General features: G+C 41.3%; 2 protein-coding genes across 5 annotated transcripts in view; both read left to right on the top strand.

The window, feature by feature from the left end:
- The window catches only part of LOC139610999 (carboxyl-terminal PDZ ligand of neuronal nitric oxide synthase protein), a 49,974-nt gene extending 25,461 nt beyond the window's left edge, over window positions 1-24,513 (top strand). Inside the window, exons 6-12 of one of the 2 annotated variants that reach the window (XR_011686240.1) lie at window positions 1,322-1,463; window positions 3,443-3,615; window positions 7,791-7,952; window positions 9,594-9,798; window positions 11,519-11,840; window positions 17,602-17,895; window positions 21,994-22,133. Coding sequence is in view for 1 of the 2 variants with exons in the window: in XM_071465207.1 (XP_071321308.1) it covers window positions 1,322-1,463; window positions 3,443-3,615; window positions 7,791-7,952; window positions 9,594-9,798; window positions 11,519-11,840; window positions 21,994-22,558 (1,569 nt within the window). In the remaining variant the exon portion in view is untranslated. Of the gene's footprint in view, window positions 1-1,321; window positions 1,464-3,442; window positions 3,616-7,790; window positions 7,953-9,593; window positions 9,799-11,518; window positions 11,841-17,601; window positions 17,896-21,993 lie in introns of both variants that reach the window. The other variant, XM_071465207.1, reaches the window with a different exon arrangement.
- The window catches only part of rpl7a (ribosomal protein L7a), a 164,578-nt gene that overhangs the window by 10,405 nt on the left and 127,170 nt on the right, over window positions 1-27,003 (top strand). Inside the window, exon 1 of one of the 3 annotated variants that reach the window (XM_071465221.1) lies at window positions 17,996-17,999. The exons of 1 other annotated variant lie outside the window; for it this stretch is intronic. In XM_071465221.1, the coding sequence (XP_071321322.1) occupies window positions 17,997-17,999 (3 nt within the window). In that variant the 5' untranslated portion in view covers window position 17,996. Of the gene's footprint in view, window positions 1-17,995; window positions 18,000-21,033; window positions 21,038-27,003 lie in introns of those variants that run through there. One more of the 3 variants, XM_071465222.1, reaches the window with a different exon arrangement.

The following is a 27,003-nucleotide window of genomic DNA, read 5'->3' as shown; positions in this document are numbered from 1 at the left end:
GGTTTTACTGAGGGTTATGTGCTATTTCTGTTTCTTTGCCTGGAGCAGTCACTTCCTGGAGTCCTACTGTGTTCAGTCAGAAAGCTAGGCAAATTTTTAGAAGGGCTACGATTGGATACAAAGTCAATGGAAAGACGGGATTAGACATGAATTCGCCCAGGGCAGCACATTTTGATGTGAATTTATCCCAAGGTTTCATGACTTTAAAACAGAGAATTTATTAGACTGGAGGGAAATAACAGAAGGAACCAGACTTTCTGCTGAGTTCTGACGTCAGCCACAGGGTCACCCACGGGGTCTACTCAGACAGTAGCTTACAGCCACTTTACAGTTTGTACATTTGCAGTTGGGGCAAAAAAACACAAATGACACAAGGCGAAAATTTGCTTTGCTTTCTGTCCGAACACATCTTTAAAGCTAGGCTAGCTGTTTACCCCTGTTAACCCCAGCTACAGCAGCATCTTTATTCTCAGGCTTTAAGCTCATGAGTCATGTTACATTTTGAGCAAGGCTCTTGCTTTTTTCTTAGCTGGACAAATCTGTGCACTTTGTCCTCTTTCCACCATATTTGCTGCTGTCATTTCTTATTGATGTAAATCACTCAGCTGAATACAGTAAATGTTACTATGACACATACAGCATGCAAACTTTAATGTGATTTATTTCAGTTTTTTTTTCTCCAGCTACCTGTGACTGAGGGTTGTTTGCAATGCTGTATTCTCTTCTCTTATCTTTGATTCAACAATTCATTTCCTGATTTTTGTCAGCTGAGTTAATCGATTTTGGTTTTAAAGTTATCCTAAACTGACTTTCTGGCGGTTTAGTTATTATCTGGTGGCTTAGCACGACAGATCCATGGCCTGCACTGAATGCAAAACAGATGTACTCGAGGACAAGGATTACAGCTGCATATTTCAGACAAGCATCTACTTACACTTTATTACTGAGTTGAAGCTGTTTTTATGTGTGTCGCTGCAGTTGTTGCAGGTCACTGCTGTCTGGCTCCAAGGTCTGGTAATATCAGTCAGCTGTAATGAGAATTGTCCTGCAGAGGCGATATTATTAGTCTCTGAACCCGGGGTATTCAACCGTGTGCCAAAGATGACTGAGAGTGTGCATGTTTTCAGTCCACCCAGAGATGGTCGCAGGTGATTTCACTGATTACTGCACCTCCTGCCTGCACTGACATAGCACTGCTCTTAAGTTACCGGTTACTGTGGTGTCTGGTGGAGTGAAAAGATGCATACTGCATGTTTGGCTTTTGTTTGAATACTGACCTGTGGCCTTTTACCTGAATCTCTCTCCCTCCTGTCCCTGTCAGACGCAGGCCATGCGTATTGTGCGGACCGTCGGTCAGGCCTTTGAGGTGTGCCATAAGCTCAGTCTGCAGCATGCTGAGCAGGATGCAGACGGACAGGCTGATGGAGAGAGTGATAAGTCCACAGAGGAGCCCAGCAGTAATGGTGAGGCCTATGTGAAATGGTTTACTGTTTTCTATCATGCACAGAATTGGTTTACAAATCTACACATGGACAAATACACATTTTGGATTATTGTATCATGGCTGATTGTCATGACTATAACATAAAATATATTACAATATATTAAAAACTGTATTGGAAAATAGCAAAAAAATCCTGAAAACTTTGTTAACAGAGCTGATACTTGGGTTTTGTTTACAGCTAACTGAGAGCAAGAGTCTCTAGAGTACAGTTTCATTTCTGTTTAGCCATGTGCAAACACCTGCTGCTTGTCTGAGCCGTCCACCTGTGAGGTGATAAACCTCAGCCAACAACCGTTGGAAAGCAAACAAAAGGAATACAGCACAAAACTAAGATTAAATTCCTCTACTAGACTTCTTTCTGTTAAAAGATATTTTCTGGATTCTTTGTAGTGAAAGTATTTACCTCATAAGCTCAACTATGTTCTTAGATAATGAAACAGGTAGATTTGGTAGAAGCTGGACAAAGTGAAACGTTTCTATAGGAGTTTTTTAAATTTTTTTTAATAAATGTTTCAACACTTTCCAGTGAGAGAAACACAGGCATGAAAATTTCTTTGAATATTTATTTATTGTGGTGTGATGTGTGTCGTCTCCTCTTAAATGTTTTATAAATTGAGTGTAAGCGAGCAGCATTATGGCCTCTCACAAGGACAAGTAATGCAGCCATTCTTCTCAGGGAAGCATGTTTTTACATTTTACCCTTAACATTTGCTCTGAACAGTGTTATTGTGGAAAACATGGCATTTATGTGCCTCAATTGTTCATTTTCATCACACCATGTTTCTCCTGGCTGAAGCTCTAAAGCTCGACCTCTCCCTCGTTTAGTTTGATTACACGCCTCTTTATGGCCTGAATGGAAGCCTCAAACCTCACTGACTCATTGAATTACCACAGCGATCAAACAGAAACAACACAGACATGTGGTTACACTGGAATGTAACATGAAACTGCTCTGGATTTCAGTGTTCTCTAAAATGGCCTTAACATCACATGGGATGGAGAGCGGTGATGGCAAAGATTCCCGTGATTACAACTTTCATGTTACTGGACAGCAGGAGAGGGTGCCTGCCAGTGTCGGCAGTAATGATTGTAATTAGCACATAAATGAATAGTTGTCTGGCATTGAGGTACAGTAGTGTGACAGGCAGAGTGGATCAGGAGGGGTAAAATACTGCGTGTGCTCAACATAGCATTAATTTTAGGTTTAGTTATATAAATTAGGGCGTCCATGTTTGTATGCTTTTCGTAGACTTATATGCATTATTATACCAAGTTGGATATATCAGAGTATTTAATTCCACAAACTGTATTTCCTACATAAACCATAGTTTATTTAGTTTATAGTTTGTATTCATATGACACGCGCTTGGCATCGGTATAATACAAAGGTGGGTTGTGCAAAGCTGCTGACTCTGGTTTGTTTATTTAGATTTTTCCCTCTGGAAATTCACTCTTCAAGTTTATTTCTAATATGATGATAATCAAAGACAAGTGTCTATCTTGGATAGTTTCCTTGTGTGACATAAACTTTGTTTCTGAAAAATCGACTTCTTCAATGTTCTTAATCCATTACAAGTACCCCTCAGAGTGCTCGAATATTCTGAGCCCTTCTAACCAGGAGCAGAACACTGCACAAATGCAGGATAGGTTTGACATTTTGGAAAATTGGATTATTCACTTTCTTGTCAAGAGTTAGACAAGGAGATCAATGGCACTAAATATGAAGCTGTTGCCAGGAGCTGGGTACCTCAGCTTAGCCTGGCCAGCTGCTGGCGAAAGCTTCATAATTAGCGAACAGACGTGGGATAAATATCAATCTTCTCTTCGGACAAAAAAAAAAGTGTCAAACTTTTTGCTTTTTAACGCAACAGTGAACAAAATTAAAACCCGAGTGTAATGGGAATGTTTTGCGTATTGTCTTTGTGTTTCCCTCTGCAGGCCGTGAACTGACAGGAGAAGAGCGAGGGGAAGAAGAGGAGGACGGCAAACATGGAGGAAGACGAGGAGGAGAGGATCCGTCAGCTGGCACTTCACTGTGTGAGAAGGCAGTCAGTGAAATTCTGCAGAGTCTGGCTGAACTGAATGTGGTCAAACCTGGACAGACTATCATAGTAAGATACTGTTAGAACGCACACACACACAGACACACACACAGACACATGTACTGCCCTCAGAAAAGCAAATAGCCTGTTTAAATTTCAAAGGCTAAGCTTTGATTAACATTTAATGGAAACACAGAAGCTCAAGCTGATATTTGACCGACATCTGAGAGCTGCTATCTGCTCTCAACTTCTGTTTGATCCTACTACTGCATGTACACTGAGGAAGACGAGGAGGAGAGGATCCGTCAGCCCTGTAGTCATGAACCTTGATACAACACGATTTTTTTCCCCCTTTTTTACAATAAATCCACGTAGCATTGGATATGTACCGAGACAACATTCCGAATGGGGAAGGACCTGTTGTGATGATGAGATCAAAAAGTGGCTGCTATTGGTTCAGTGGTATATGCTGATCCCTAGTGCCATGGCACCAGTACCACCCCCCAAATTTAATGCCAGTGAGCTAGTTTTATGACAGATGCTGCCAATTTTCTGTCTTTATTGACAATGTCAACGCAACATAGCAACGTAAAATAAGGGAATGTATAAGTTCTTCTCACGTGTTTAATGTATTAGTAGAACATGATCTCACATTAGATTGTATAAACTCCATCTTATTTATTGTTCACCATAAATGCTTCGAATGAGTCACTCATTGTGGCATAAGCCATTTTCTACAGGCAGAGATATGATTGGCGTTGACGGAGTATTTTCTCACTGTGATCTTTCTTCAGATAGTCTGAGAAGGCAGAGTGAAAAGCCGACTGTCATAAAGAGAGAAATGCAATTTTATTTAAATCCGTGCGTTACATCACACATTTTTAGACAATTTCTCTTGTAAGATATTCAGAGTGTTGTACACATGAAAAGTGGCACCAATAGAATAAAAAGAGACCCTCAGGAAAAAGTTCAGTGCTCTCTCTCTCTCGCCTACACACAGCTGTCCAATCATGGTGTGAAGAGGGTTTGATTGTTGGTTTCAGAAAGTCACAGAAATTGTCAAATGCATCCCGTCCCCAATTCCACTGTCAGAAAGGTGCGGGGGGTGGGGGGCTCCAAAGCTGTTCAACCACTCGACAAGCACTTCTGTCAAAGCACACAATCCCCTTTACTGTGGCAGTATTTCTCGTCATGGCCGCTGAACAGCTAAGCCTTACAACAGCAAAATGCATTTGTGAGGAGAGCTGACATTCACAAACTCACATCATAAACACCACGTTCATGTGACGATTCATTTTCATTGCAGCTCTAGCAGAGGTCCCTCGTTACTACTGACCCCAGCAGTGGGGGTGAGGTAACAGCAGCGTCCACATCTTAACGATTGCTGGCTTCTCTGCTCCAGTCTGCTTCTGTCTGTGTAGCTACAGGACATCGGCTCTGCTCCCTTGATTCATTACTTTGGCTCGTTTGTGTGTTTTGATGCTATTATCTGGGAATAGTGCTGCCAAATGGCTCATTGAGCTATGAAAGTACAGTATAGTGCTTTGTCATCTACTGCGGTAGCTGACCAGATCATTGACTGCAGCTCTCCATGACTAATCATAGCTCCAAGTTGGCAGCCGATACTGCAGGTATGACATGACCTGGTCACTCTTGCATGTGGGGAAAAAAGACTGTGTTTTACATTTGGCAGGCTCTGAATCCTTTTGAAGTTAGGAACAGACGATTATCTTTCACTAATAGTTTGACAGTGACCGGATAAGACGATGCAAACATGCAGGCTTTAGTGTGCCATGACGGGTTGCTTTGGATTTGTCACCAGAGCGAGTGTGGAGGACACTGCTGTTATCATGCCGCTGAAAGAGAGCGCGCGGGGGGGGGGGGGGGGGTCTGAATATTCCTGCTTGGCTGTGAAAAGGGGGACACCTAATCCCAGAAACCCGGTCTCTTCCCTTTGATTTCTGAGAAACGCCACTATAATCCCAAGAGGGGTTCGCAAGCATCTGCTCTATGGAGATAAGCGAGGAGTGAGGGAAGGGGGGAGAGAGAGAGAGAGAGAGAGAAAGAAAGAAAGAGATGGAGAGAGGAAGGCTGGCCGAAATATATATACTACACAAGATTCTGGCTGCGTTGGTGTTTGCAAACATTCAACATGAGGGTAGACAACATGACAGAAACACATCAGAGACTGAGGTGCTGAACTGACGTGCTTTTTAGGCCATAGTTTGTAGTGAATGATGACGGGTTATCTGCAGGTCTTTGAAAGAATCTAAAAGCAACTAACTTAAATTTAATTTACAAATGTCTGGATTCTTTTTTCCTTTCCTGCCGTAGACAATAACATTAGTCATTACATATGTATAAACTACAAGTCAGATTTGTGCAACAGAGGATTGTGCTGCAGGAGGTTGTTCAATACTTTATTGTGGGCCATCTGATCTGCAGCAAACACTGTCACTGCTACTGTTACAGTGGCTTTGAGGCTCATTCACTTATAATGGGCGTGTTAATTATAGTGTTAATTATAATACTGGGAGTTATTGTTATTTACAGCTGTGTGTGATTACAGAATGTAATATACATGTCAGTAAACTCACACACTGCCACCCACTGTTTTTCCATCATTCTTTGACCCCTATGACCTTTTTAAAAAAGGGTATTAAATTACATTGTGTACACCATTTTAAAAAAAGTGTTTAATTTAATGAACACAAAAAAACCTATGATTATTTTCATTATCAGTTGAAGGCCCTGAAAACATATTTTTCTCAGTCAGTTTTTTACGATGGATGAAGTGGTCCCACATGAGATTTCTGTGTTTTTGATTGGTTTGAAGTGGGCGTTGCTCGCTTCAAAAATGAGAGCTTTAACACAAATATTTACATGTACTTCTAAAAGATTTAAGATTTTAAACCAAGGCTTTAATTGGAGGCTTTAATCTGCTCATTAGTGCCTTTAATTGTTTTGTCCATAAAATCTAGAACATAGTTAAAAAGAAATGCATATTACATTTACATCACATTTCCCAGAGCCTCAGATGATGTCTTCAGATTGTTTGTTTTGTCCAACCAACAGCTGAAAGCCAAAGATCTTTAATTTACATTGATGGAAAACAAAAGGCAGCAATTATGCACATTTCAGAAGGTGAAACCTGCAAGTGTTTGGCATTTTTGCTCAACAAATGATGATTAATTCATAAGCAAAATTGTTGTCAAATAACCCCACCCACACCCATTAAGCATTTATAAGAAGTAGGTTATATTAAGGTATTATAGATGGTTTATAACACTACATGATATAGTTGTAGGCAGATATAAGGACAAATACTTACGACTTAAATCTGCCTCTAACTACATGAGAGCGTGTTCTAAATGAAACTGGTTAGAAACGTTAATTAGGGTGGTTAAAGTAACGTGTTTAGATTATCTAAAACTATCAGAAAAAATCATTTTCTATCTTCTTCTTTCTTCAATGTTTCCAAATTTCATTCTTATTTACTGAAGCTGAAGATAAAATAAAGTGAGCTCCTCCGTTTCAGGCACAGTTGATTGTGTGTACAATACAGTGTGCTACTTCACCCTCTAGTGGTTTTATAAAGGTGTTACAATATAGTGAGTCCTGTTGTACCAAAAAAAGCAATTTTCCAATACAGCAGTGGCACTTTGTGTGATTGTTGAGGCCTGAATTTTATGTGTTTGTGTGTGGCTTTCACACTGAAGCGCACACACACACACACACACACACACACACACACACGTTGTCATCACTTTTGGGGACATTATAGAAACTTACATAGGTAAGGTAAAAGGAGAGAGAGGATGTAAGTGTATGGTTCAGTATTGAGCTTAGGGGTTGTTCCAGTTCTGGTGAGGAGTTACAGTAAGGTGCTCCAGGGGGGGCTCCAGATCAGTGGGTCACATTCGAGGTCTCGGAGGACTAGGTGGTTTCTCTCCTACTGGTTTGTTAATTGCATTCGTCTGGGGTGTAAAAATAGCACCTGGTATACACAGTATATTATAGTCAGGATGAGAAACTGGCAGCACTGTGGGTCCTGAGGCCCAACAGTGAAAACCAGTGAGTCTTTGCTGGTTTTGGAGGGTGCAGTGTGTGGGTCAGTGAGTATATCAGAGAATGATATTGATTCTATCATTTCAGCTTAAAGTGTTTTGTTTTTACTTCTATCATCCCTCCAGCAGTAACATGCATTTTTTTTTTTTTGTCCGGACGTGTTTTTCTGTGTTCAGGACTTTGATCGAAGGTCCCTCTTCACCGTGACATCCCAAGGCATTACTCCCAGCAGCCCTTGCTCTCCATCTCTCACTCCACTGGCATCACAGCACTACCTGCAGCTTCTCCAGCAGCAGCTCCAGCAGCAGCAGCAGCACACTCAGGTGGCCGTTGCTCAGGTAAGAAGCAGACACTGACAGTCATTCTCACTGTGCAGGTTGTATGAAACGCAGCAGCAGACAGACAGAGATGAAAACACATTTTGACCCGATGATCTTTGAACTGTTGCTGCTCTGTTTGAGCTAAAAGACAAGCTCGGATTTGCTCGGATTTAGGGCTGCAACTGACTGTTATTTTTATTACAATTTCATCTGAAGATTAGTGTTTTCAATCAATCATTAACTCTATAAAATGTCAAAAAAACTGTGAAAACAACTTCCCAGAGCCTAAGATGACATTCAAATATCTTGCTGTCTTTGATTAAAGTTAGAAACCTGACAATGTCCAGTTTACAATGATGTGTGCAAGGAAAAGTAGAATATCCTCTCACTGAAGATGTAGGAACCAGAGAATTTTTTCTATTTTCTTTTTTCTATTTCTATATTTTATTTCTATTTCTACCGAAACCATTAATTGATTGCTTGCAGAACATTTCCTCTCTCTCATTTCATTAACATTTGACATCAACTTTGCTGTTTTAATCTCAAATCAATGTTCTTTCTTTAAAGAGGGCATCGACAGAATGAATATGAAATAATGGAACCTTGTTACTGTGCTCACCTGTCTTCAGTAAAAGCCAGTGAAATCTCTTTCTTTCCATTATATCCCATTTCATTTCAGTGGGCCTAGCTGTACCTGAAACATTGATCCTGACTAATGTTGTGGATTTAACTCATTTATGGCGACACTATTTGTCTCGCTGATCATTATGCAACTTATGCAGTAACACTGATGACATTTTGCTCTGTTGCACAGTTTCATTTCATTTTGTGAAAATCTACATGGTGTAAAGTGGAAAATGAGACTGGAATTATTTCATACCCTAGACTTGTAATACTTTCTCCCATGAGGGCCACACACACACACACACACACACACACACACACACACACACACACACACACACACACACACAGCGTTTGCTGCAGCCTTATCACGATATTGACATTTCTTCCACTAATGTATCCCCAGAATGCAAAATACCCATGGTGCACTTTTAGTTTGCTTAAGGCCAAAACACACTCAGGGATAAGTGTTTGGCAAATGCTTCATCTTAAATTAGCAGAATAGAAGCAAACAGAGGTGTTCTTTATCTTGATGACCAACACACAACACAGTCATGTACTGACAGTGAAAAATCCAGCAATTTGTGTGAGTTTCATTGCAGCACCATGCACTGTATGTCTTTGACTGTTGACGTCCCACTAGGGGGCAGCACCAACACAGTTATGCCAGGATAGTTGGTGCAGCATTAGCAACCACAACATGTGCTGCAATTTAAAATGCACAAATGTTTGTAATAAAACATCTCAAGAGAGTCGCTGAGGCTCCAGTTTACAACAACAGAGTAACTGCACACACAGATGCATATTTATTGTAGTGTTTCTCGTCTGACATGGTTGATTGCACATGGTTGATTTTGCCAAAATCAACCCCTCTGTAAAAGATGAACCTAAATATCCATCCCAACATTAACTTGAGTCTCAGTCTAAGATTGCAGATATGGACAGCATTATAAATCTGATTTCATCAATATTATGGACCAAAAACTCAAGTGTAATTTAGAAATAATAACTATTCAAAAACATTTTCCATCACAGGTGCAGCTGCTGAAGGATCAGATGGCAGCTGAGACCGCTGCCCGGATGGAGGCTCAGGCCCGTGTCCACCAGCTACTGCTGCAGAACAGGGACTTGCTGCAGCACCTGGCCCTGCTCGTGCAGCAGCTGAAAGAGTTAGAGGCCCGTTCCCCAAAAACAACACAACCAGGGCAGCCACCACCGGAGCCTCAAGCTAATGGACACAGTAAGTTACTGGGGAGGTGACTTTAGTAGGATCAATGTAATCCCTCTTGTGCTGCAGTCCTCATTGTAGTCTCCCCTGTTGCATGCGCATGATGTGGACTGTCATGACAAAAACCATCATCAGTCACTGGCTTCCTGCTTGCAAACACTGTCATTTGTATTTGATGGGGCAGAAGCAGAGCTGTCAGGGAATGAAGGCAAGTGCTTTTCCTTGTGCACCACCTGCACGCCCTTTAAATTAGCTTTTCACTTTTATCTGTGTGGAGGAGAGAAAGCACACTGTCCCCCAGGTGTGAGCAGTTTAAAGCGTTCTTGTAGATGCTACTGAGTTTTTTTTTTTATGTTGAAAATATCTTGATCACAGTATCAAAAGAGGTGCTAAAGTCACAGACACTGAGGAGTGATGCAAAGCCACAGTCAATTTTAATGATCAAGAGTGAGGAGGAAAGGAAAAGACTGAGTTAGTTAGTGCTCCAACATGGTTCAGGTCAGTGAGAGGATCTTTTTGAACAAACACCATTTCTATTTTGGTAAAGCCTGTTTCAGATGTTTCATAGCTAATTTAAAGTAGCATGCTCTCTTAAAGTGTGTATTAACTAACACTAAGAGTGTACAATACTTTAAGCAACATGCTAACGTATTTTAGTTTAGTAATTTGACTTGATGTGGCGCTAGATGACAAGTGAGGGGATCACTTCAGTATTTACAATTCATTCTACGGGGAACATGAATCCCTGCAACGGATCCAGCACTTCACTCAAAATAACAAATGTGAACCTGATTTTTGCCCTGGAGGAAAAGTCAGGGCATCACCAAAGTCATTAGGATTAATCCTCTGGAGAGCATGAATGTCGCCACCAGCATGAATAATAAAAACATACATTAAAAAATGTGATTGCATCTGCAGTTGTGTTGATTATAGAAAACTGTATTATTGATCTGATTTGTAATGATTGTTGAGATTTTTATATAAGGATTGAAAATTAAAAATTGAGAGCCATGCGTTACTCCTACTTTCTCCCACACCTCTAAGTGTAACACAATGTGTGTGACAATATATATAACACACAGTAGCATCTCTATACCAAACCAACAGCACATTATATAATCACAGTGGATTTGAAACCACATTCTGTCATTCTACATGATCTCACACTCACAGACTTTCTTCTCAGTGAGAGTTTTGATTGTGACAACCATTATTTTGGTACACACACACACACACACGCACACAAATACACAAACTTTGTCCCAAAGGAAGATTTTATGGAGGAGGGATGTATTCACACCAGCTAAAAGAACGGTCTGTCCTGCCAAAATAATAATGAATAACCACACACACACACACACACGCACACGCACACGCACACACACACACACACACACACACTGGACAGAGCTGTGTGTGAGTTCATATATGAATCTGTGCACATATTAAGTGTGTTTTTTGCATGTGTGTGTTTGTGTGTATGTTTTAAGATGACACTATATTTCATGCCTGTTTTAATCATGTTAGTCCTTCTAATAGAAAATGCAAATCCTGCTAATCTCAGAAATGGCTGGCCTAAGTGCCGCCACTGGCACACGGTGAACTCCTCCAGTCTGGGATGAGACTCATCACTTAGATCTTCACATATTTTTTTAAAAAGACCACAAAGTGGTTTCTTCTTAATCTACTTTTTTCATTGAGAAATTTGATTAGTTTTATTGATCTGTTCCAGATGGTGAACAGTCATCCATGTCCACATTAGCAAAGCCTCTGTCTCTAAATCTGAAGAATCACTACAGCCAGACCCTGGACCAGCTCATCACCTCCACGCCCGCATGGCCGCTCCAGACGTCCCCCCTCTCCCCCACCCAGGTGGACTGCGCTGAGTCATACTTCAACCTGCTCAACCTGGAGAACAGCACCAAACCAGCTGCGTCCGTCAACGGAGACCTGGACCCCTTCATCAGGGCCAATGGGACAGTGGACAGCAAGGAGGGGTCCTGCAATGAGATCGTCCCGTTCACATCGAGAAACTCCGCCAACATGGATGAAAAGTAAGACGGCTGTCCACACGTTGATTACACCGAGAGAAAATAGTGCTTGTTAGTACTGGACCAGCACACAGATATAACACAAATCATGCAGTCAGTTTATCAGTGGATGAAGGCTTGTGTTGGTGTTCCTGAGATTTAACAATCTGTAAAAAATGATATTAATGGATGTGTCACTCATGTTGTTGTTTTTGGCCTGTAATTCTATTTTGGAGATGATCACGCTCCAAGGTTTAGAACCACCATCTGCATTATTTACAGTGAAAACAGGAAGAGTCAGGTAGCTAGCTGTGGGTCACAACTTCGGCCCCTTTTTTTAGCCTTTATTTGTTTACGTTCTGGCATATTGTTATCATTAAACACATGCCGAGTCAGCTATTAGTTGTTTCTGTTTGCTTTGTAACCATGAATGTACAGTTAACTATCACTGGATTACTTTGATACTAAAGGAAACTCAAAAACTTGATTTTTCTAAGGCAAGTTCTGCTTGGAGCATGTAAGTCACACGGAATCATAAAAAATGTGTGTTTCATGTCTGTGTGTTGATTTGACTGAGTTCTGCCGCCAAGAAAGAGTGTGCATCTCGACACAAATTGCAGCCATCGGGTGCATAGAGTTTTAAAGTGCCTTAATAAGTTACTGTTGTGTTTAGAACACCAGCATGCACCCCATCCCACACCCCTATAACTCTCATTCCCACAGATTCCAGTCTTCGTGCTAAGCTAAGCTAAGCGTCTTCTGGCTATAGCTTCATGTTTAACCTGCACAAGAGTGAGACCAATCTTATCGTCTAACTCTCCCCCGAAAATTTCAGACCATTCATTTCTTGTGCAGACACACACTCCTGATGTGGTACCAGTCGGTTTGTGTTTGAGGTAACCAGGCTACACGGTGACATACGCAGCCTGTAGCTTTTAGTGTTATTAGCGGAGAACAGCTCAACTCAGCAGAAACAGCCTCCAGCTAATGAAAGTGTGACTGTAATCAGGGGATTACAGAAGTGGGGGAGAAAAGGGCTGGGGTTAGACAAACAAAGAGCGGATCAGGTTTGAGGTTGAAAGAGGCAAATGAGAGACGCCTGTGAGAGAGAATGGGATTTAAAAGTAACACGGAAACTCCATCAGCTTTAAGTGCGTCCCACTGTTTCTATTCCATGAAATAACTCATTTTGAGAAGTCATTAAAACAAATCTCAAGAGGGTAGAAACTGTAAATGGAATGGTTTTCTTTGGAGTACTTTATAATGAATGTGTTTTGCTTTTCAGGGATGTTTGAGGTTCTACTTCTTGCCGTCACATTGTATGTTATGACATTCTTTTTTCCTGACTGTACTTCTGGCTTAATGTCATGCAGCTGGCATGCAGCTCAGTGATAAACTAGCAACCCTTACATGAATGTATACATTTGGCCACAGCATGTTATTACACTTTAATGAGCATTTTAATGAGCTTTGAATCTCCTTAAAGCCATCACAAAGACCAGCTCTGGTAAAACACCACATGCAGGATAAACTCTTTACTCCCTTTCTTTTTTTATCTCACTCATTCTCAGACTAAATTTGTCTCTCCTCTCGCTGTTTTCACTCTCTAAAAGCTATCCACAGTCAAATCTCCAAGGAGAGTTGATTTCAAAACAGACAAGGAAAAAAAATAAGGAGTTGGAATTGACTCAGTAGTGTAGTGTGTATTTGATGTGCTTGTGTTTCGTATGTCTGCTTTGTTTGTGTCTCTGTGTGTGTGTGTGTGTGTGTGTGTGTGTGTGTGTGTGTGTGTGTGTGTGTGTGTGTGTGTGTGTGTGTGTGTGTGTGTGTGTGTGTGTGTGTGTGTCAGTCTGCAACTCAGCCAGCCTCACATCCTGTGGTTTCCTGCAGCACAGACTCCCAGCCAATCCCAGCTCCCATCCCTTCACAACCTGAAACCCTACCCGGCTACATATGTCAGAATACATTTTTTGGTACGGTGGGGGGATATAAGGAAAGACTAAAGGGAACTTCAGATCTCTTCCAAAGAGAGGCATCCTGTTACTGTACATTTCCATCTGAACATTAGTTTCATCTGGGAATGTGTTGTGTGCCAGACTGAACCCCCCGTTTCCCTTTATTCATAATTATGTAACAGCTCCTGAGCTCCTTTGTCCCACCATATTTTCTATTTTCTGTCTCAGTAGCTTAGAAATATACCATACCATTTTATACTCTTTCTCGTAAGTGGCTTTCCCCTCTCTCCCATCCTCTTCCTCCTTTATTGGCTTTTGTTTGCCTCCTCTCCTGAGTGACATAATCTCTGTGTAAATAGTAATCATAAAGTTTTATGCTGGGCTTCTACACAAATGGAGTATATAAAAAAAACATGCTGCAGAGAAAATCATCCTCCATCTGCAAAGCAACAGAGTTTATGATATGGAACAATCATGTTGCTTATGCGACTCCAGATCTTTTAATCTCACTAAAGCATAGGAAAAAACCAGAGTTGGAGAAATGGAAACTTGAACTCTATTGTGTTATTGTGTTTCCCCCCTGCCAAACTCCTTTGCATTACCTTTGGCGCAGTCAAACCCCTGCACCCGCCTTCCCCCACCGCACGGAAAATTTTATTGCTTCCATTTGCTTTTGTCTTCTGGATTTCCCCAGCGAATCAATGTTTACAACCTGAGTGGCTGTATTTTATGTTCAGCGACCTAGCAGACAGATAGCCCTACGCCACTGCCATCCTCTGTCACCCTCTCTCCTCCTCCTCCTTTTCTTTATTTCTTCATCTTGCCTCAACTGACCCCACCCCCAACCCTGACCTCAACCTCAGGTGCAGTGCTGGTCATGTGGAGCAATGGAATCCGTTCACCTCATGTTATTAGTGCAATTTAGCTTTACAGCTTTACATCACACAGGCATCATCACCCAACATGGACCTTAGCCATGTGTGCATGCCAGCTGGCCCACTGACTCCAATACTGTATCATCACTGCACATGGTATGTTGGCATTGTACTGAACTCTATATCTGACCATGTAGTGAGTCATGCTTTACACAACAAACAGGAAAACCAAAGTAGGATGCTATAGTAGACTTATAAATACACTTTGTGGGCATAAAACTGAACCATGTTATATGTAACTTCCTGAGTCATCTGCCTCTTAATGCAACACATGAAAACAAGAGTCCACAGCCATGCTAGCACCTCTGCGAGGCTGTACTTAGGCACAGCAGTGCTACCACACATGCTAATGCTAACATGTTGATGCCAAGCAGGTATAATGCTTACCATGTTCGTCGTGCTGGGTTACAGGGATAGCATGCTAGTATTTGCTAATTAGCAAGAAACACCAAATACAGCTGACTCCGATGTCATTAGTATTTCTGGGGTATTAGGACATAAATCAAAGTATCAGACAAATAGAAGTTTTGACTTAATGATGGCGCTAGATGGAAAAAAAGATCACCAAAGCTGTTTCACCCTGAGAGGAAAATGAACAATTGCATGTATCAGATCTCATGGCAATCCACCCAATAGTGGTAGAGAAAGCTCAAAGGGCAACTTCCTGGTGGAGCTAAGGATCACCAAAGTCAGTGAGATGTTTCAATCTGGACCACGGTGCCACTCCAGCCAACAGACCAACACAGCCACGCCGCTAAAAACTGCAGCATGCCCACACAGAGCAGAAACAGACACATATGGTGGCCAGCTTATATGAACGCCCAACTATGTACTCACAAGTGAGTCATGTTTTCCTCTGGCATGGTATAGACTGCACTCTCTTTCTCTCTGACTGTATACTATGTTGCATAATCACATTTCCTGACCTACCTCGCGATCTTCTTTTCCCCTTCTATCCTTTTTTTTCGTTCTCCCTCTTCATCATTAACATCATTGTTCGTGTGCCAGAGCTGCACCAGCAGCGTCGTCGGCCAGTAATTTGATTGCAGCGATGTGATGGGACTGTAATGGCTGATGTTGCCGAGCGTTTGGGTGGAGCTGGTTCTGTCAGCTGGATTTACACACTGCTTCACACCGTTGTTGAGAGATAGAAGCTGACGTTTTTAAGAGGGTTGCGGCACGATTTATCAGCTCCCGCACACATATTGGAATGAATGTGATACTTGGTGGAAATTCAGCTTGTCAGTCACTAAAAAATGTTTGACTGGGGTTGTGTCAGGCAGGGCTGCTCTTTAGAATATAGCTGTTTGGATTGAACTGAAGTTTTGCGAACACTTTCCTGTTCATCCACCTACATGCTTAAACATCTTACACACTCTGAGATGAGTGTGTGTTCATTTCCGAAGGCCCAGTGTCTCTTCTCCTACTTGTTTTTTTAGTTGCTTTGTGTCTCTGACTTTCTGTCTCAAAGGCTGGAGTGTAAATGATTTTGCAGGTAAGGTTCTTTTCAGAGACGTGACCGAATGTCAAATGAAGATGTTTTACTGATTCCTTTTGTCTCCACTTGCTAATCTGCAGAGCTCCTGGTTGTTTTTTGAAAGAAGAAAGTGTTGCTATTTTTCATGCTATTCTCTTGATTGCCTCCTTTGTTCCTGTTAATTGAATGGTGAATTCAGAAAGCATGCTGTGCTTGTGAGTCATATGTACTGCAGACACCACGGGGGACTTTGTTTTAACCTCTGAAACACTTTTGCTGCTTTAGTCTTTGTATTAATCTTAATTTTTGCTTTTAATTAGCCCAAAAACAAACAACTATCAGCAGCGAATAGCCTAACGCACATCTCGTGTGTTTTCAGTCATGTATTCCTTCATACTGCTTGTTTTATCTTACTGACATTTCCCAAAGGATAGGTAAGATTCAAGATGCTTCCGTCAACATCAGTACAATATGAAACATTTATTTGTGAAGTCAAGTCAGTTTTATCTACCTTGCCCAAAATCAATTACAAAAATTACAAAAATTCACAGTCTCCACAACTGTTTCGCTCCTGTCTAGACAAATATAAGCTCAACATAAAAGCACAAGGACATACAACAACAAACAACACTCTCTATCTCAAGTCCCTCAATTTTGTGAAGACAACAGTTAACAAAAACTTGAAAGAAAAAAGGGGAAGAGTAATAGAGAATGTATCTCTATTCCGGAGCAGACAGACATGCAGTGTTGTGTGTATTTGAGTTGCAGCAGTAGTTGAATTACAACATGGGGGAAAAGGAATGACAATAGTAGGTAAAAATGAAGTACAAACCTGTAATATAAAGTGTATATTCAGTGTAATAAGGAAAGTTTCAGGCAGCCCATCACCTGAAAGCAGAGACTGTTTTAATAAACCCTGCAGTAATTGAGTGGTTAGGTATTTGTGGGAATCCCCAGCATCTGATTTGTGAACAGGTGTGCAATGATTTTCTACTGCATGTTGTCAGAAATTAAACCTGGAAGACAAAAAAACGATAATATGAATTTGGCAGTTGTATCATAAGGTAAACTTTGCTGTTTGCAGCCATTGCCCTATAGTTCACTACACTCTAAAGATCTGTTTGAACCATTGAGATTTGAAGAATACTTTTTTTTTTTCTTACCAGTGCTGATCCTCAAATCTGAGATGTCAAACTTTTCTGTACAGACAACCAAAGAAGAGTTTTTAAATAATACCTCGCCTGCAGCTGTGACAGGAATACCCAGTTAGAAAGGTTCAAATCTTTCACATAGTGGCTTTAATGTGCTAAAATCTGCAAAATCACTGGTGTGGGCTTTTAAATTTTCTAGTCTTGCTCCCTTAGACAGTGTAGATCCCTGATCCTCTGTAGTCTAACTGTTGCCTCTCTTTGGTACAGGTGTGAGGACCCGCTCCTGCTCATCCTCTTCCTCATCTAACCATCCCTCATTTTCCCGTCAGTCTGCCCAAACAAACAAACTGAACTCCCAGAATAACACCCAGCCCGCAGCAGCTGCCTTAAACCCACAGCTCATGCCTTCCATCGCCCCGTCCCCACCCCTGTCCCTCTCATCGTTTGCTGCACCAACCTGCCTCTCCCTAGGAGCCTGGGGAGCTCTCTGCCACTGCCTAAGCCCCCTTCCTCTCCTCCTCCTCTTCCTCTTCTCCTCTCTGCCCCTTCTCCTCCCTCTATGTGAGTATTACTCATGACAACCAGCATGCGGAACCAGTGTCTGTGGCACAAGCATGGGACTAGGCATGTGGTGGACGAACACTGTGGGTGTTAGCTGGCTCATGTGTGGGTCTCACCGGTGATTTCTCTGCTAATAGCTGCATAATAGCTCTTATATGCGGATGTGGTTTTGCAAATTTGTAACCACATTAGCATTGAGGTAATTGGTGAGTCACACATGTATTGTGCACACTTTGCTGGAGTGTGAGCGGTTGTTTTTCCCTCTCACACTTTTGCCAGAGTAGCAGAAACATCCTTGTCAAGATTGGGTGTATTATTTTGTCAGTGGAGGTTCAGCCTGAACAGCAAACCTGTCAGAGCAGAGGCAGGAGAGAAGTACGCCTTGATGTCCCTGTCTTACACTCACTGTGTTACGGTGGCGTTTGTGTTATATTTTAGTGTTTGTTTTTGTCGTGTGCATGTTATGCTTTACTGAATCTTACCAAAACTCCATCCTCCAGATGGAGGATGTAGTAAGCCAAGCCTCAGGCATACAGCATCAGAGGTCTCACATGGTGTACTGCTTCACGTTTGACCAGCAGCCAGTAGAAGAGCAGCATAAGGAAATTAACCCATTTGATTTTGTGGCAGACAATAGAATTGGAATTGTATTTTATTAACAAGCATAAAAATAAACCAGAAAGACAAACGATTAACAAATGAGAATCACGTAAAGAGGTTCATGTGAATTTTTGTGGCTCTGGACATGACAAATGTTGCTTTGCGGCAGCTTATTCTCTGATATCAGAGCTTTCCACCCACACTTAAACGCACCATTTTACAAGACATGAAATAATCTGTTTGCATCTGCATTAACACAAAATGATAGTCTTACTTTGAAACAGAAAACCCAATGATTTGCTCACTGTGACGGATTAACTTAAAGTCTCTGCAAGTTCATTTTCATTTCACACTAAACTGAAAGCAGTGGCTGCCAAAATGGTAGGAATATTGTAGATATTCTTCTCTAGCAGTCATATGCAATTATATGAGTAAATGAGAGCTGTCATAAATGGTCTGACTTGAACAAGCTCCTAATAATCTCTTCTAGTTGGAGAGCTTAAGTCCCACACTCACGGTATAATAAGCGCTGGAAGATTTGAGGACTGTGGGCCATATCATTGTCAAAAGTGTGATCCCAGGCCTTAGCTGGTCTTCCGCTCTGTGCACCTAAGAGAGGAATATTCTGCTAAAATATGTTTAAAGCGGAATTAGCTCTGCTTTGTCAGAGGACTGTGGTCTGTAAGCAACATAAAATTACCGTTTTCTAGTCAAAGGAAGAAATCTAATATCTCTCAAAAGAAAACCAGATTTAGCATTTAAGACTCAAAATAACATTGCCGTTCTTGCTCTTTGCCACAGAGAGGCTACCAATATTGATGTCCAAAATTGCATAAATAGGGTATGAATTATTAAGCTGAGTGGATGGAATTGGATTTAAGTCAATTCATCTGTCCTTTTATTTTAATATTGTGTGAGACAGAATTTCCAAATTTCTGGAAAAGAAAGGCTGAAGGAAAAAGACCAGTTGCTCCGGTGGCTGAGATGCATGGCAGGTAGGCTGAATGAGACTAGAGCAAGATGAATGGAGACACAAAGATGGAATAATAAATAGAAAGGCAGAAAAAATGGAAAGGAAAAACAGGAGAGAGGGATGGGGCAGTGAGGCAGAGACTGGGCGTCAGTGTGACAGACAAGAGGAGTGCTGACTCCAAGTTATGATAATGAGTCTGGGAAGGAAAGAAAGCAGCCTGCGTCTTGATCGGGATGCAAATTAATCTCCACATCCTGGCAACGCACACATGCAAACATAACATGAGACCACAGCAGCATCAAACTTTAAACTGTGCTGATTGTGTGTGTAAACCACAAAGAAACTGTTACTCCAGGGGGGGAAACAACAGAAGTATTAAAGCATTCGAGGGTTTTATTTGGCTTCAGGAGAACCATGTCAGCTACTGTGATTTCCTTGAATGAAATAAAATCTTGTTTATTCCTCGTACCTTTTAAGCTGCTTTTACCTTTGTACTCTCGCCCAAGGAAAGAGCAAACACTCAGCAGCTTGACCAAGCCTCATATCTACCCTCTATCTGCTGTAGGCTATAAGCTGCCATGGCCTGCCACACTGCTTTGCTGGGCTGTTATCCCTACTTATCCAGTGCCACTCATGTTCCTGGTAGTTGCTAATTATATCGTATCAAAGTATTCTTGAATCCTCACATAAGTAAATGGCTAGATGCTTGGCAGCATGACCCGGCCTTATCTGCATTGTAGTGTGTTTGCTCAGGTTTAGCTACAGTGGCCAACCCAGCTGACTTCTTATCAAGCAATAACTGGGTAAACTGTATCTACTTCGCCAGCAGCTATAAGCTAGCCAGCAAAAAATTGAAGACCAACTATTCTTTCATAAATTATTTGGATAGCTGAATCCACAGAAAATCTTATACTATTATCTGATTTTCAGGGTTTCATAATTAGACATTTTTCCACAGCAGACAGGTTGATTTTAGAAGCACAAGTGTAATTAATGATAAAAATTAATAATATTGGCTGTTTACTATTCAGGTGTGCCAGTTCTAGGACCGGCCTCTTCCTGCCTGTTGTGAAAAAGGCCTATTACACTGAAAGTGTTAACATTTAGCTAAAGTGTGTAGCTGTGTTTTTGACCAGTTAACAAAATAAACAGACAGTAAATAATGTGGTGTCAGACATGAAAAATGACCAAAAGTCAGCAGCCATGCTAGCTGCGCTTTGAGGCTGTACTTATAGTGCTTTGAGCTAAATGCTAATGTTAGCATGCTAGCACGCGCTCAATTATAATGTTAATGTTTAGCATGTTCACTATCTTGGTTTAGCGTTTTAGCATGCTGACATTTGCGAATTAGCACAAAGTAGCTGAACATGAAGGGAATTAGTGCTGCAGGTATTTTTTGCAGGTACTCAGTATTGGACACATTTAAGTTTTGCTCTGGCGATGGATTTTTCTAGATGAAAAATCATGGGAACCACATTTATCACAATTTATACTTATGGACACATGAATGGCAATTTTTTCAATAGTTGTTGAGACATTTCACTCAAAACCAAATATGTGCACGTCATGGTGGCAGTAGAGAATAAAGTCAGGGGATCACCGAGTCAGTAGGATTCATCGTTTGGGCAGCATGGGTGTCTGTACAAAACACCAGCACAGATACATGCTACTAGCATGCTTATTAAAACTAATGATACCACTTCTGACACTGCAGTCAGTGAGAGTTCTTGACTTGCTCCTCCATTTGTTAGAATAGGACACAGCAGCTAATTATGGTTTCCCTGCTCCACTACAAGCCTGTCATTACTATAGTTGTTAACACCATCCTCGCACAGAAGCAGACAGTAAATATATCAGCAAGTCACATAAGTTCATTACCGAGACCAGGATTCAACCACAGACCAGATTTCACAGGGGAACGAAGTTAGCAGCCACTGGTCTGATGTAGATGGGAGGAGTCGGGGAGGAAGCGAGGCTTGTTAGCAACTGTGTGTCAGGACTCATTTTCCAAGAGAATAGCTGAGATTGTGTGTGGTTGTGCGCACTGGTGCTTGTCGTAGCATTATTGTGGTACCATCAGGGAGACTGCAGTGTAGCTATTTTTGGTGTGTGTGTATGAGGAGAGGAAAGCCTGCAGCTCTTTCCTCGCTTCCTTACCCCCTCAACTCTTTTTTTTTTTTTTTTTTTTCTTTGGCTCTCTTTCTACCCTGTCCCTCTGTTTTCTCAGCATGGAGCTGTGGGATGTAGATAAGTCCCGAAACAGCTGAAACAACAGGGAGCCAGAGAAAGAGAGAGTTAGTGTCTTCGTCTAGTAACAGCTCACGTCACAGTATGCTCAGGTTAATGGGGTATAATGTGACTGATGGAGAGGAAAACTGGCTTGAGGCTTATTCTCTCACTTCTTGGTACAGAGAAATGATGCTTTATCTGAATTAGCAAATGGACCCACTGACAAATTCTCAGCATGTTAACCAAGGCTTTTTGTCAGACTTCACTAACCAGTGCATCTGTTCTGTTACTTGCAGGTGTAAACAGACAATCCCCAAACTTGACCCCCCTCCACCGTCCCTGAACCGTAAGAGGGCCAGCAGGACCTTGTCTCCGGGGTCAGAAGTCACAGCTGTGCCCATGCCTGGAGAGGTCACCGCTAATGATGCAGCACCCAGCCGCAGCAGCAGCCTGTCATTCCCAGACATCACCCCCAGCTCCCTGTCATCCGCCGATTTCCACTCCCTCAGCAACGGCGAGAGCAGCTCCAGTTCAGCCAGCGAGGACTCGGGGGTCCGCTCCGAGACCAAGTCCCTGCTGTCGCCCCTGCGTGACGACGACGACCTGTTCGGGGACCGTGGGACCTTTTTAACAGCCTCCAGCGGCTGTGACAGTCCCCTGGAGGAGAGAAGTGAAGCCGTTCTCTCTCCCTGCGAGTCATATCCTGCAGAGCCCCCCACCCTCGCCTCGCACTCGGACACCTTTGAGCATCCACTGCCCTTCTCATCCCCTGTGAATGATACCTGCCTTCACATCAGTTTTTCTGAGGATGAGCTGCTGGAGAGCAGCCAAGAAGACCCTAATGTCCCTCAACGGAGTTAGGAGGATGGGCTGGTGTTCCCCTTGATACCTTTCACTATGTTCCTCAATCAGCTTTTAATGCAATACTTACTGTCAGACCCTCCTATGTTTGCACTGGGCTCCATTTCAGGACCTTTAATTATTCTGTCCACCTGTGACACAGTCCAGACATAGCATTGCCAGTAACTGAAAAAATAATCTATTGTATAAATTATTAGCTAATGGACAGATTTAGTATTTTTGTAATGAAATTAATGACCTAATTTACTTTTTAGTGACTAGAATGTTAAGCAGAATACATGTAGCAGCTCTTGCACTGTTAAAGTCACACATCATTTACCATAAGCCAATGAGGGAACACATTTTTATTTTTGCTAGTAGTCAACATTAAACCATTATTTTGTATGATGCTTCGCTTGTGGTGCAAACTGATGTGGAAATGCCATTTTCTGCAGATTTCACAGAGTGATGGTGACGCAAATGTTGTTGATGTTGGGAAGAGCCTCGCCTTCTGCAAAAGCCCCTAAGCAGATGATGGGTGGAAAGAAAAGAACAAGAAAGTCAGTAAAGGGAAAAGGGCAGGATAGAGGTGAGCAGATGTAGTTGTGTTTTGGTTTTTGCGCATCCACTTGTGGCTGTGCAGTAGGTTTTTGTATTATCAGAATTGAGCATGTTAGAGAATGTTTTGTGCTACTTGTATTTTGGGTTTTTCAGACTTAAAGGCTTTAAAAGCAGCGCTGGAATAATTAGTGGAATAGCCAAAGGGAATTTGTGTTCAGTATTGCATTTATTCTGTATGTAGCATGATTGCAGTCCTTCAAAACAAAGGGATTATCGCACTGAATGAAAATGATTTTAGTCTTGAGAAACAACACAGGAAGAAAGCAAAGCCTCAGTGAGCTAACGGCCTGGAAAGCTTTGGATTGCACCTGTCTGAGTGGGGAGTGTGTTATAAAATGAAGAGTCAGGCTCAGTGGGAAGATAATTGGGGAATCACAGAAGACCTTGGAGAAAGACAGTTTGGCAGATGAAGTGTTTCTTTTCAGCCTTTCTCTTTGTGAAATTCTGAAAGACCAGAAAATCTGTGTCATTTACACCTCTCAGGACAAATTAAGATGACATTGTCGCCACACAATGTCCATCGTCCTTTTGTGCTTGTAGCTTAATCGTCAACCAAGGACTCTGGGAAAATGTTACAGGCATTTTTCACTATTTTTGGATTTTATAGACCAAACAATCAGTCAATTAAGGAAGAAAATTATTTGCAGACAAATAATTAAAAATAGTCGTTAGATGTAGCTCTAAATCATTATAATATTTATGCAAACAAAACATATCAGTAAAAAACTGCCATTATTTTTCAGTGCTGAAAAAATGTATGAAAATGAGATGAATAGAGCTGAAACAATTAATTGATTAGTCGATCAACAGGAACAATTCTGATGATTATAAGTCTGTTCATCTCAAATGTAAATATTTGCTGAATATTTTGTGGGGTTTTTTTTCCGGATGTTTAGTAAACTGAATGTGTATAGGCTTTGTACTGACATTTATAGATCAAGTGATAAATAAATGGAGAAAATGATCGAGGAAATAGCCAACAGATGAACTGAAAGTGAAAATAATTATGTTTTTGCCCTAGAGCTGAAGATGTAGCTGTTCAAATTCCCATTTTATTTCTTTTTACAATAATGTGGTAAGATTGTACGGTGTTGTTAATAGTGTTTCATTCAGTTAAGCGCATTGTTGTAACCTACGGCAGGTAGAAGTGACAATTAATGGACACGAGCGGAAAAAGCGAAGAGAGGTGTGAGAGGAGGGGTGGTGTAAAGGTGCTGGTGTAAAATGCCCGCAAACCTTTTTACACCTGGAAGCGAGGCTTTTCTCAACATCACATGTGGCAGGGAGCTATAACAGCAATAACACGTGGAAGAAAAAAATAATAAAGAGGAATAGTTGAAGAACGTCGCCACTTATTTGTGTTTTTTTGTTTGTTTGTTTGTTTGTTTTTAATCCAGAATGTGTTTGTACTCTCTCCATGTTTTCTTTAATGCTGAAATTGCATATGATTGCATGGATTTTACCCGCTGGCTTCCTGTTGATACACCTCTTCCTCTTCAGTGTAAGTTCCCCTCACTGCAGCGCAGCAAACATACCCAGTCAATATCCACTGAATGGGTTGAATGTACTGTGGGAAGATCAGGCTTCAAAAGTGTAAAGCATTCACATGTAGTATTCAAACAGGGGCAGGAGAGGAAATCATAACGAGCAGTTCACAGATGGATTCAAACCACAGAGTAACAATGCAGCCTTAGGCCTATTTAAAAAAGTAACACTGCTCACTTCATCTCCTCAGTTTGAATGGGAACAAGAATAGTCTGTCTGCTCTCCTCCTCTGCCCTTTTACTCTGCATTAATTATGTCTCACATTTTGCATTAACAATTCATGTCTCTCAAGCTCTTTCCCACACGTGTAACATTTCCAGGGCTCGTTGAGACTTTCTGCCACCTCTGCCACCTCCTGTTCCGCTCCCACGGAGCCTTTTGACAGTGAGCTGTTTTTTCTCTGTTTTCCTCAAGCCCAGAAAGCGCGTCTCTGCAGTGTGCACTGTCGCTGCAGAGCAGGAACAGGTGACTGACAGGCTTAATGTGCTCAGGGCCTCAGTGGGATGTAGTAATGAGAATTGGGGAAAATAGGAAATCCTTCAGCTCTAAGGTGTCAGGGCTGTTATTTCCCCTGCACTGCTCTGATCTCAGGAGTGCAAACACCACGTCTGGTACAGTCTAAACAATAGAATTGGTGATATGTGTGGTTTGTTTTATTTGTAGCACAGGGAACCTATTTCTCCCCGTGCGCCTTCATGTCCTCTCTCATCTTGGAATTCCCCAAATGAATAATCAATAATGCAGGATGTCTGTGTGGCTCAGGATAGCAGAAGCTTCTCCGTCCTCTTTTCTTCTCTGTCTCCAGAGAGGTGGCCTCCATCTGAGGAGGCCGTGTCTCTGAGGTGGCCTCTGTCAATACCAGACTGCATCTGATCTGTGATCAATCCGACATACCTGCAAAGAGTCAGATCTCAAATTGATGCCGACTGTTAACCTCTGTGGCTTTACATAGCTGCTTATATTAGATGGCTATCGTCCTTCATGTGCCCATTAATGCTGCTGAAATGCTGTCATTAGTCTTCGTATAGACAGGAGAGAGCCCGGCAGTGATCAAAGCTTTGTGTGTGAAGCTAGTGATCACAGGCACAGGGATGAATTCTTACACATGCCTGCCCATTGTAACAGCTGCCAGTGGAAAAGATAATGCAGCAGATTTGACTTTCTTGTTACTTTTTTACTGTTTTTTTTTTAAACATTCAGAAATGCCTGAGTACTACAGTCCAATTATGATATTCACATCATGGTAGAAATATACAATTTCTTTAAGAAATGAGACAAAAAAGATGGAACAATGAATTGTGTTCAGTTTTCCCTCCTACTAAATATCATTTATAGGATTATTCATAATGGACAAACATATAACACAATAACACATATTAAATATCATGTTTAGTTGATCACTCATTTAAATGCAAACTTGTAATATTGAAATGTATCCTCACTTCCTCCCAAATCAGTCTGAGACATAATGTTACTTAACATTTCTGCCTTTTCTTTCAAGGTCAAGAAAATGTAGGAAATCAGGTAACCAGGTCTGACCTGCAAATGAAGAGAGCAGAACAGAAGCAGTGAAGTAGACAGATGTTTCAGTTGTTGGTTGTAATCCCTTCGTATGTTTCACTGTTTTCATCACCATAATAACATGATATCATAGATACACTGCACTTGTCTTTGGACAGTCTCGGGAGAACATGTGGGGGAACTGCAGTAGCCTACCTACAAACTTATTAATATATTAATATTTATATCTATAGCAACATAATATTATATAACATAATAATCTCTAATCTACAATATAATACATATAAATATTTTGAGCAACTTTAACCGTTCATATGTACTTGATTAGAGTCAAAAGCTGAGATGGCAGTTTTGCTAAGCTGGGCTAGTTACTATTTAATTAGTTTGTTCATTTTAAAAACTGAATTATAATTTTGGTTCATCAGAATATTTATTTCTTTATTATGAAGTTTATCTTTAGCAAAGAGTCACTGTAGCAGCCCTGGTTTTTGCAAGATTACCTCACCAGAGAGCAGTGCTGTATGCTTGTACCGTCCATTTTGTAGTTATTGGAAATTTTACTCAATGTTTTCACAGAAATGATACATACTATTTTTGATATGGTAAAACATGTTAAAAAGGGAAATTCTTACCTTACTTTTTGCTAAATTTGATTAGTTGTGTGTTTTTAGTGCAGAGTTCTATTGAAAAAAATTACTTATGAATCTATAAAAAAAGGTTAGACTCTTATTTTACTATCTTATTTTAGACCTTGTATCTATGCAGCCCAAGACCCCAGC

Source organism: Trachinotus anak, unplaced genomic scaffold (genome assembly GCF_046630095.1).
Source record: "Trachinotus anak isolate AG129_WGS33_773 ecotype Australia unplaced genomic scaffold, CSIRO_AGI_Tana_v1 ptg000028l, whole genome shotgun sequence".
NCBI classification, from domain to species: Eukaryota; Metazoa; Chordata; class Actinopteri; order Carangiformes; family Carangidae; genus Trachinotus; species Trachinotus anak.
This window is presented reverse-complemented; position numbering and strand designations above follow the sequence as displayed.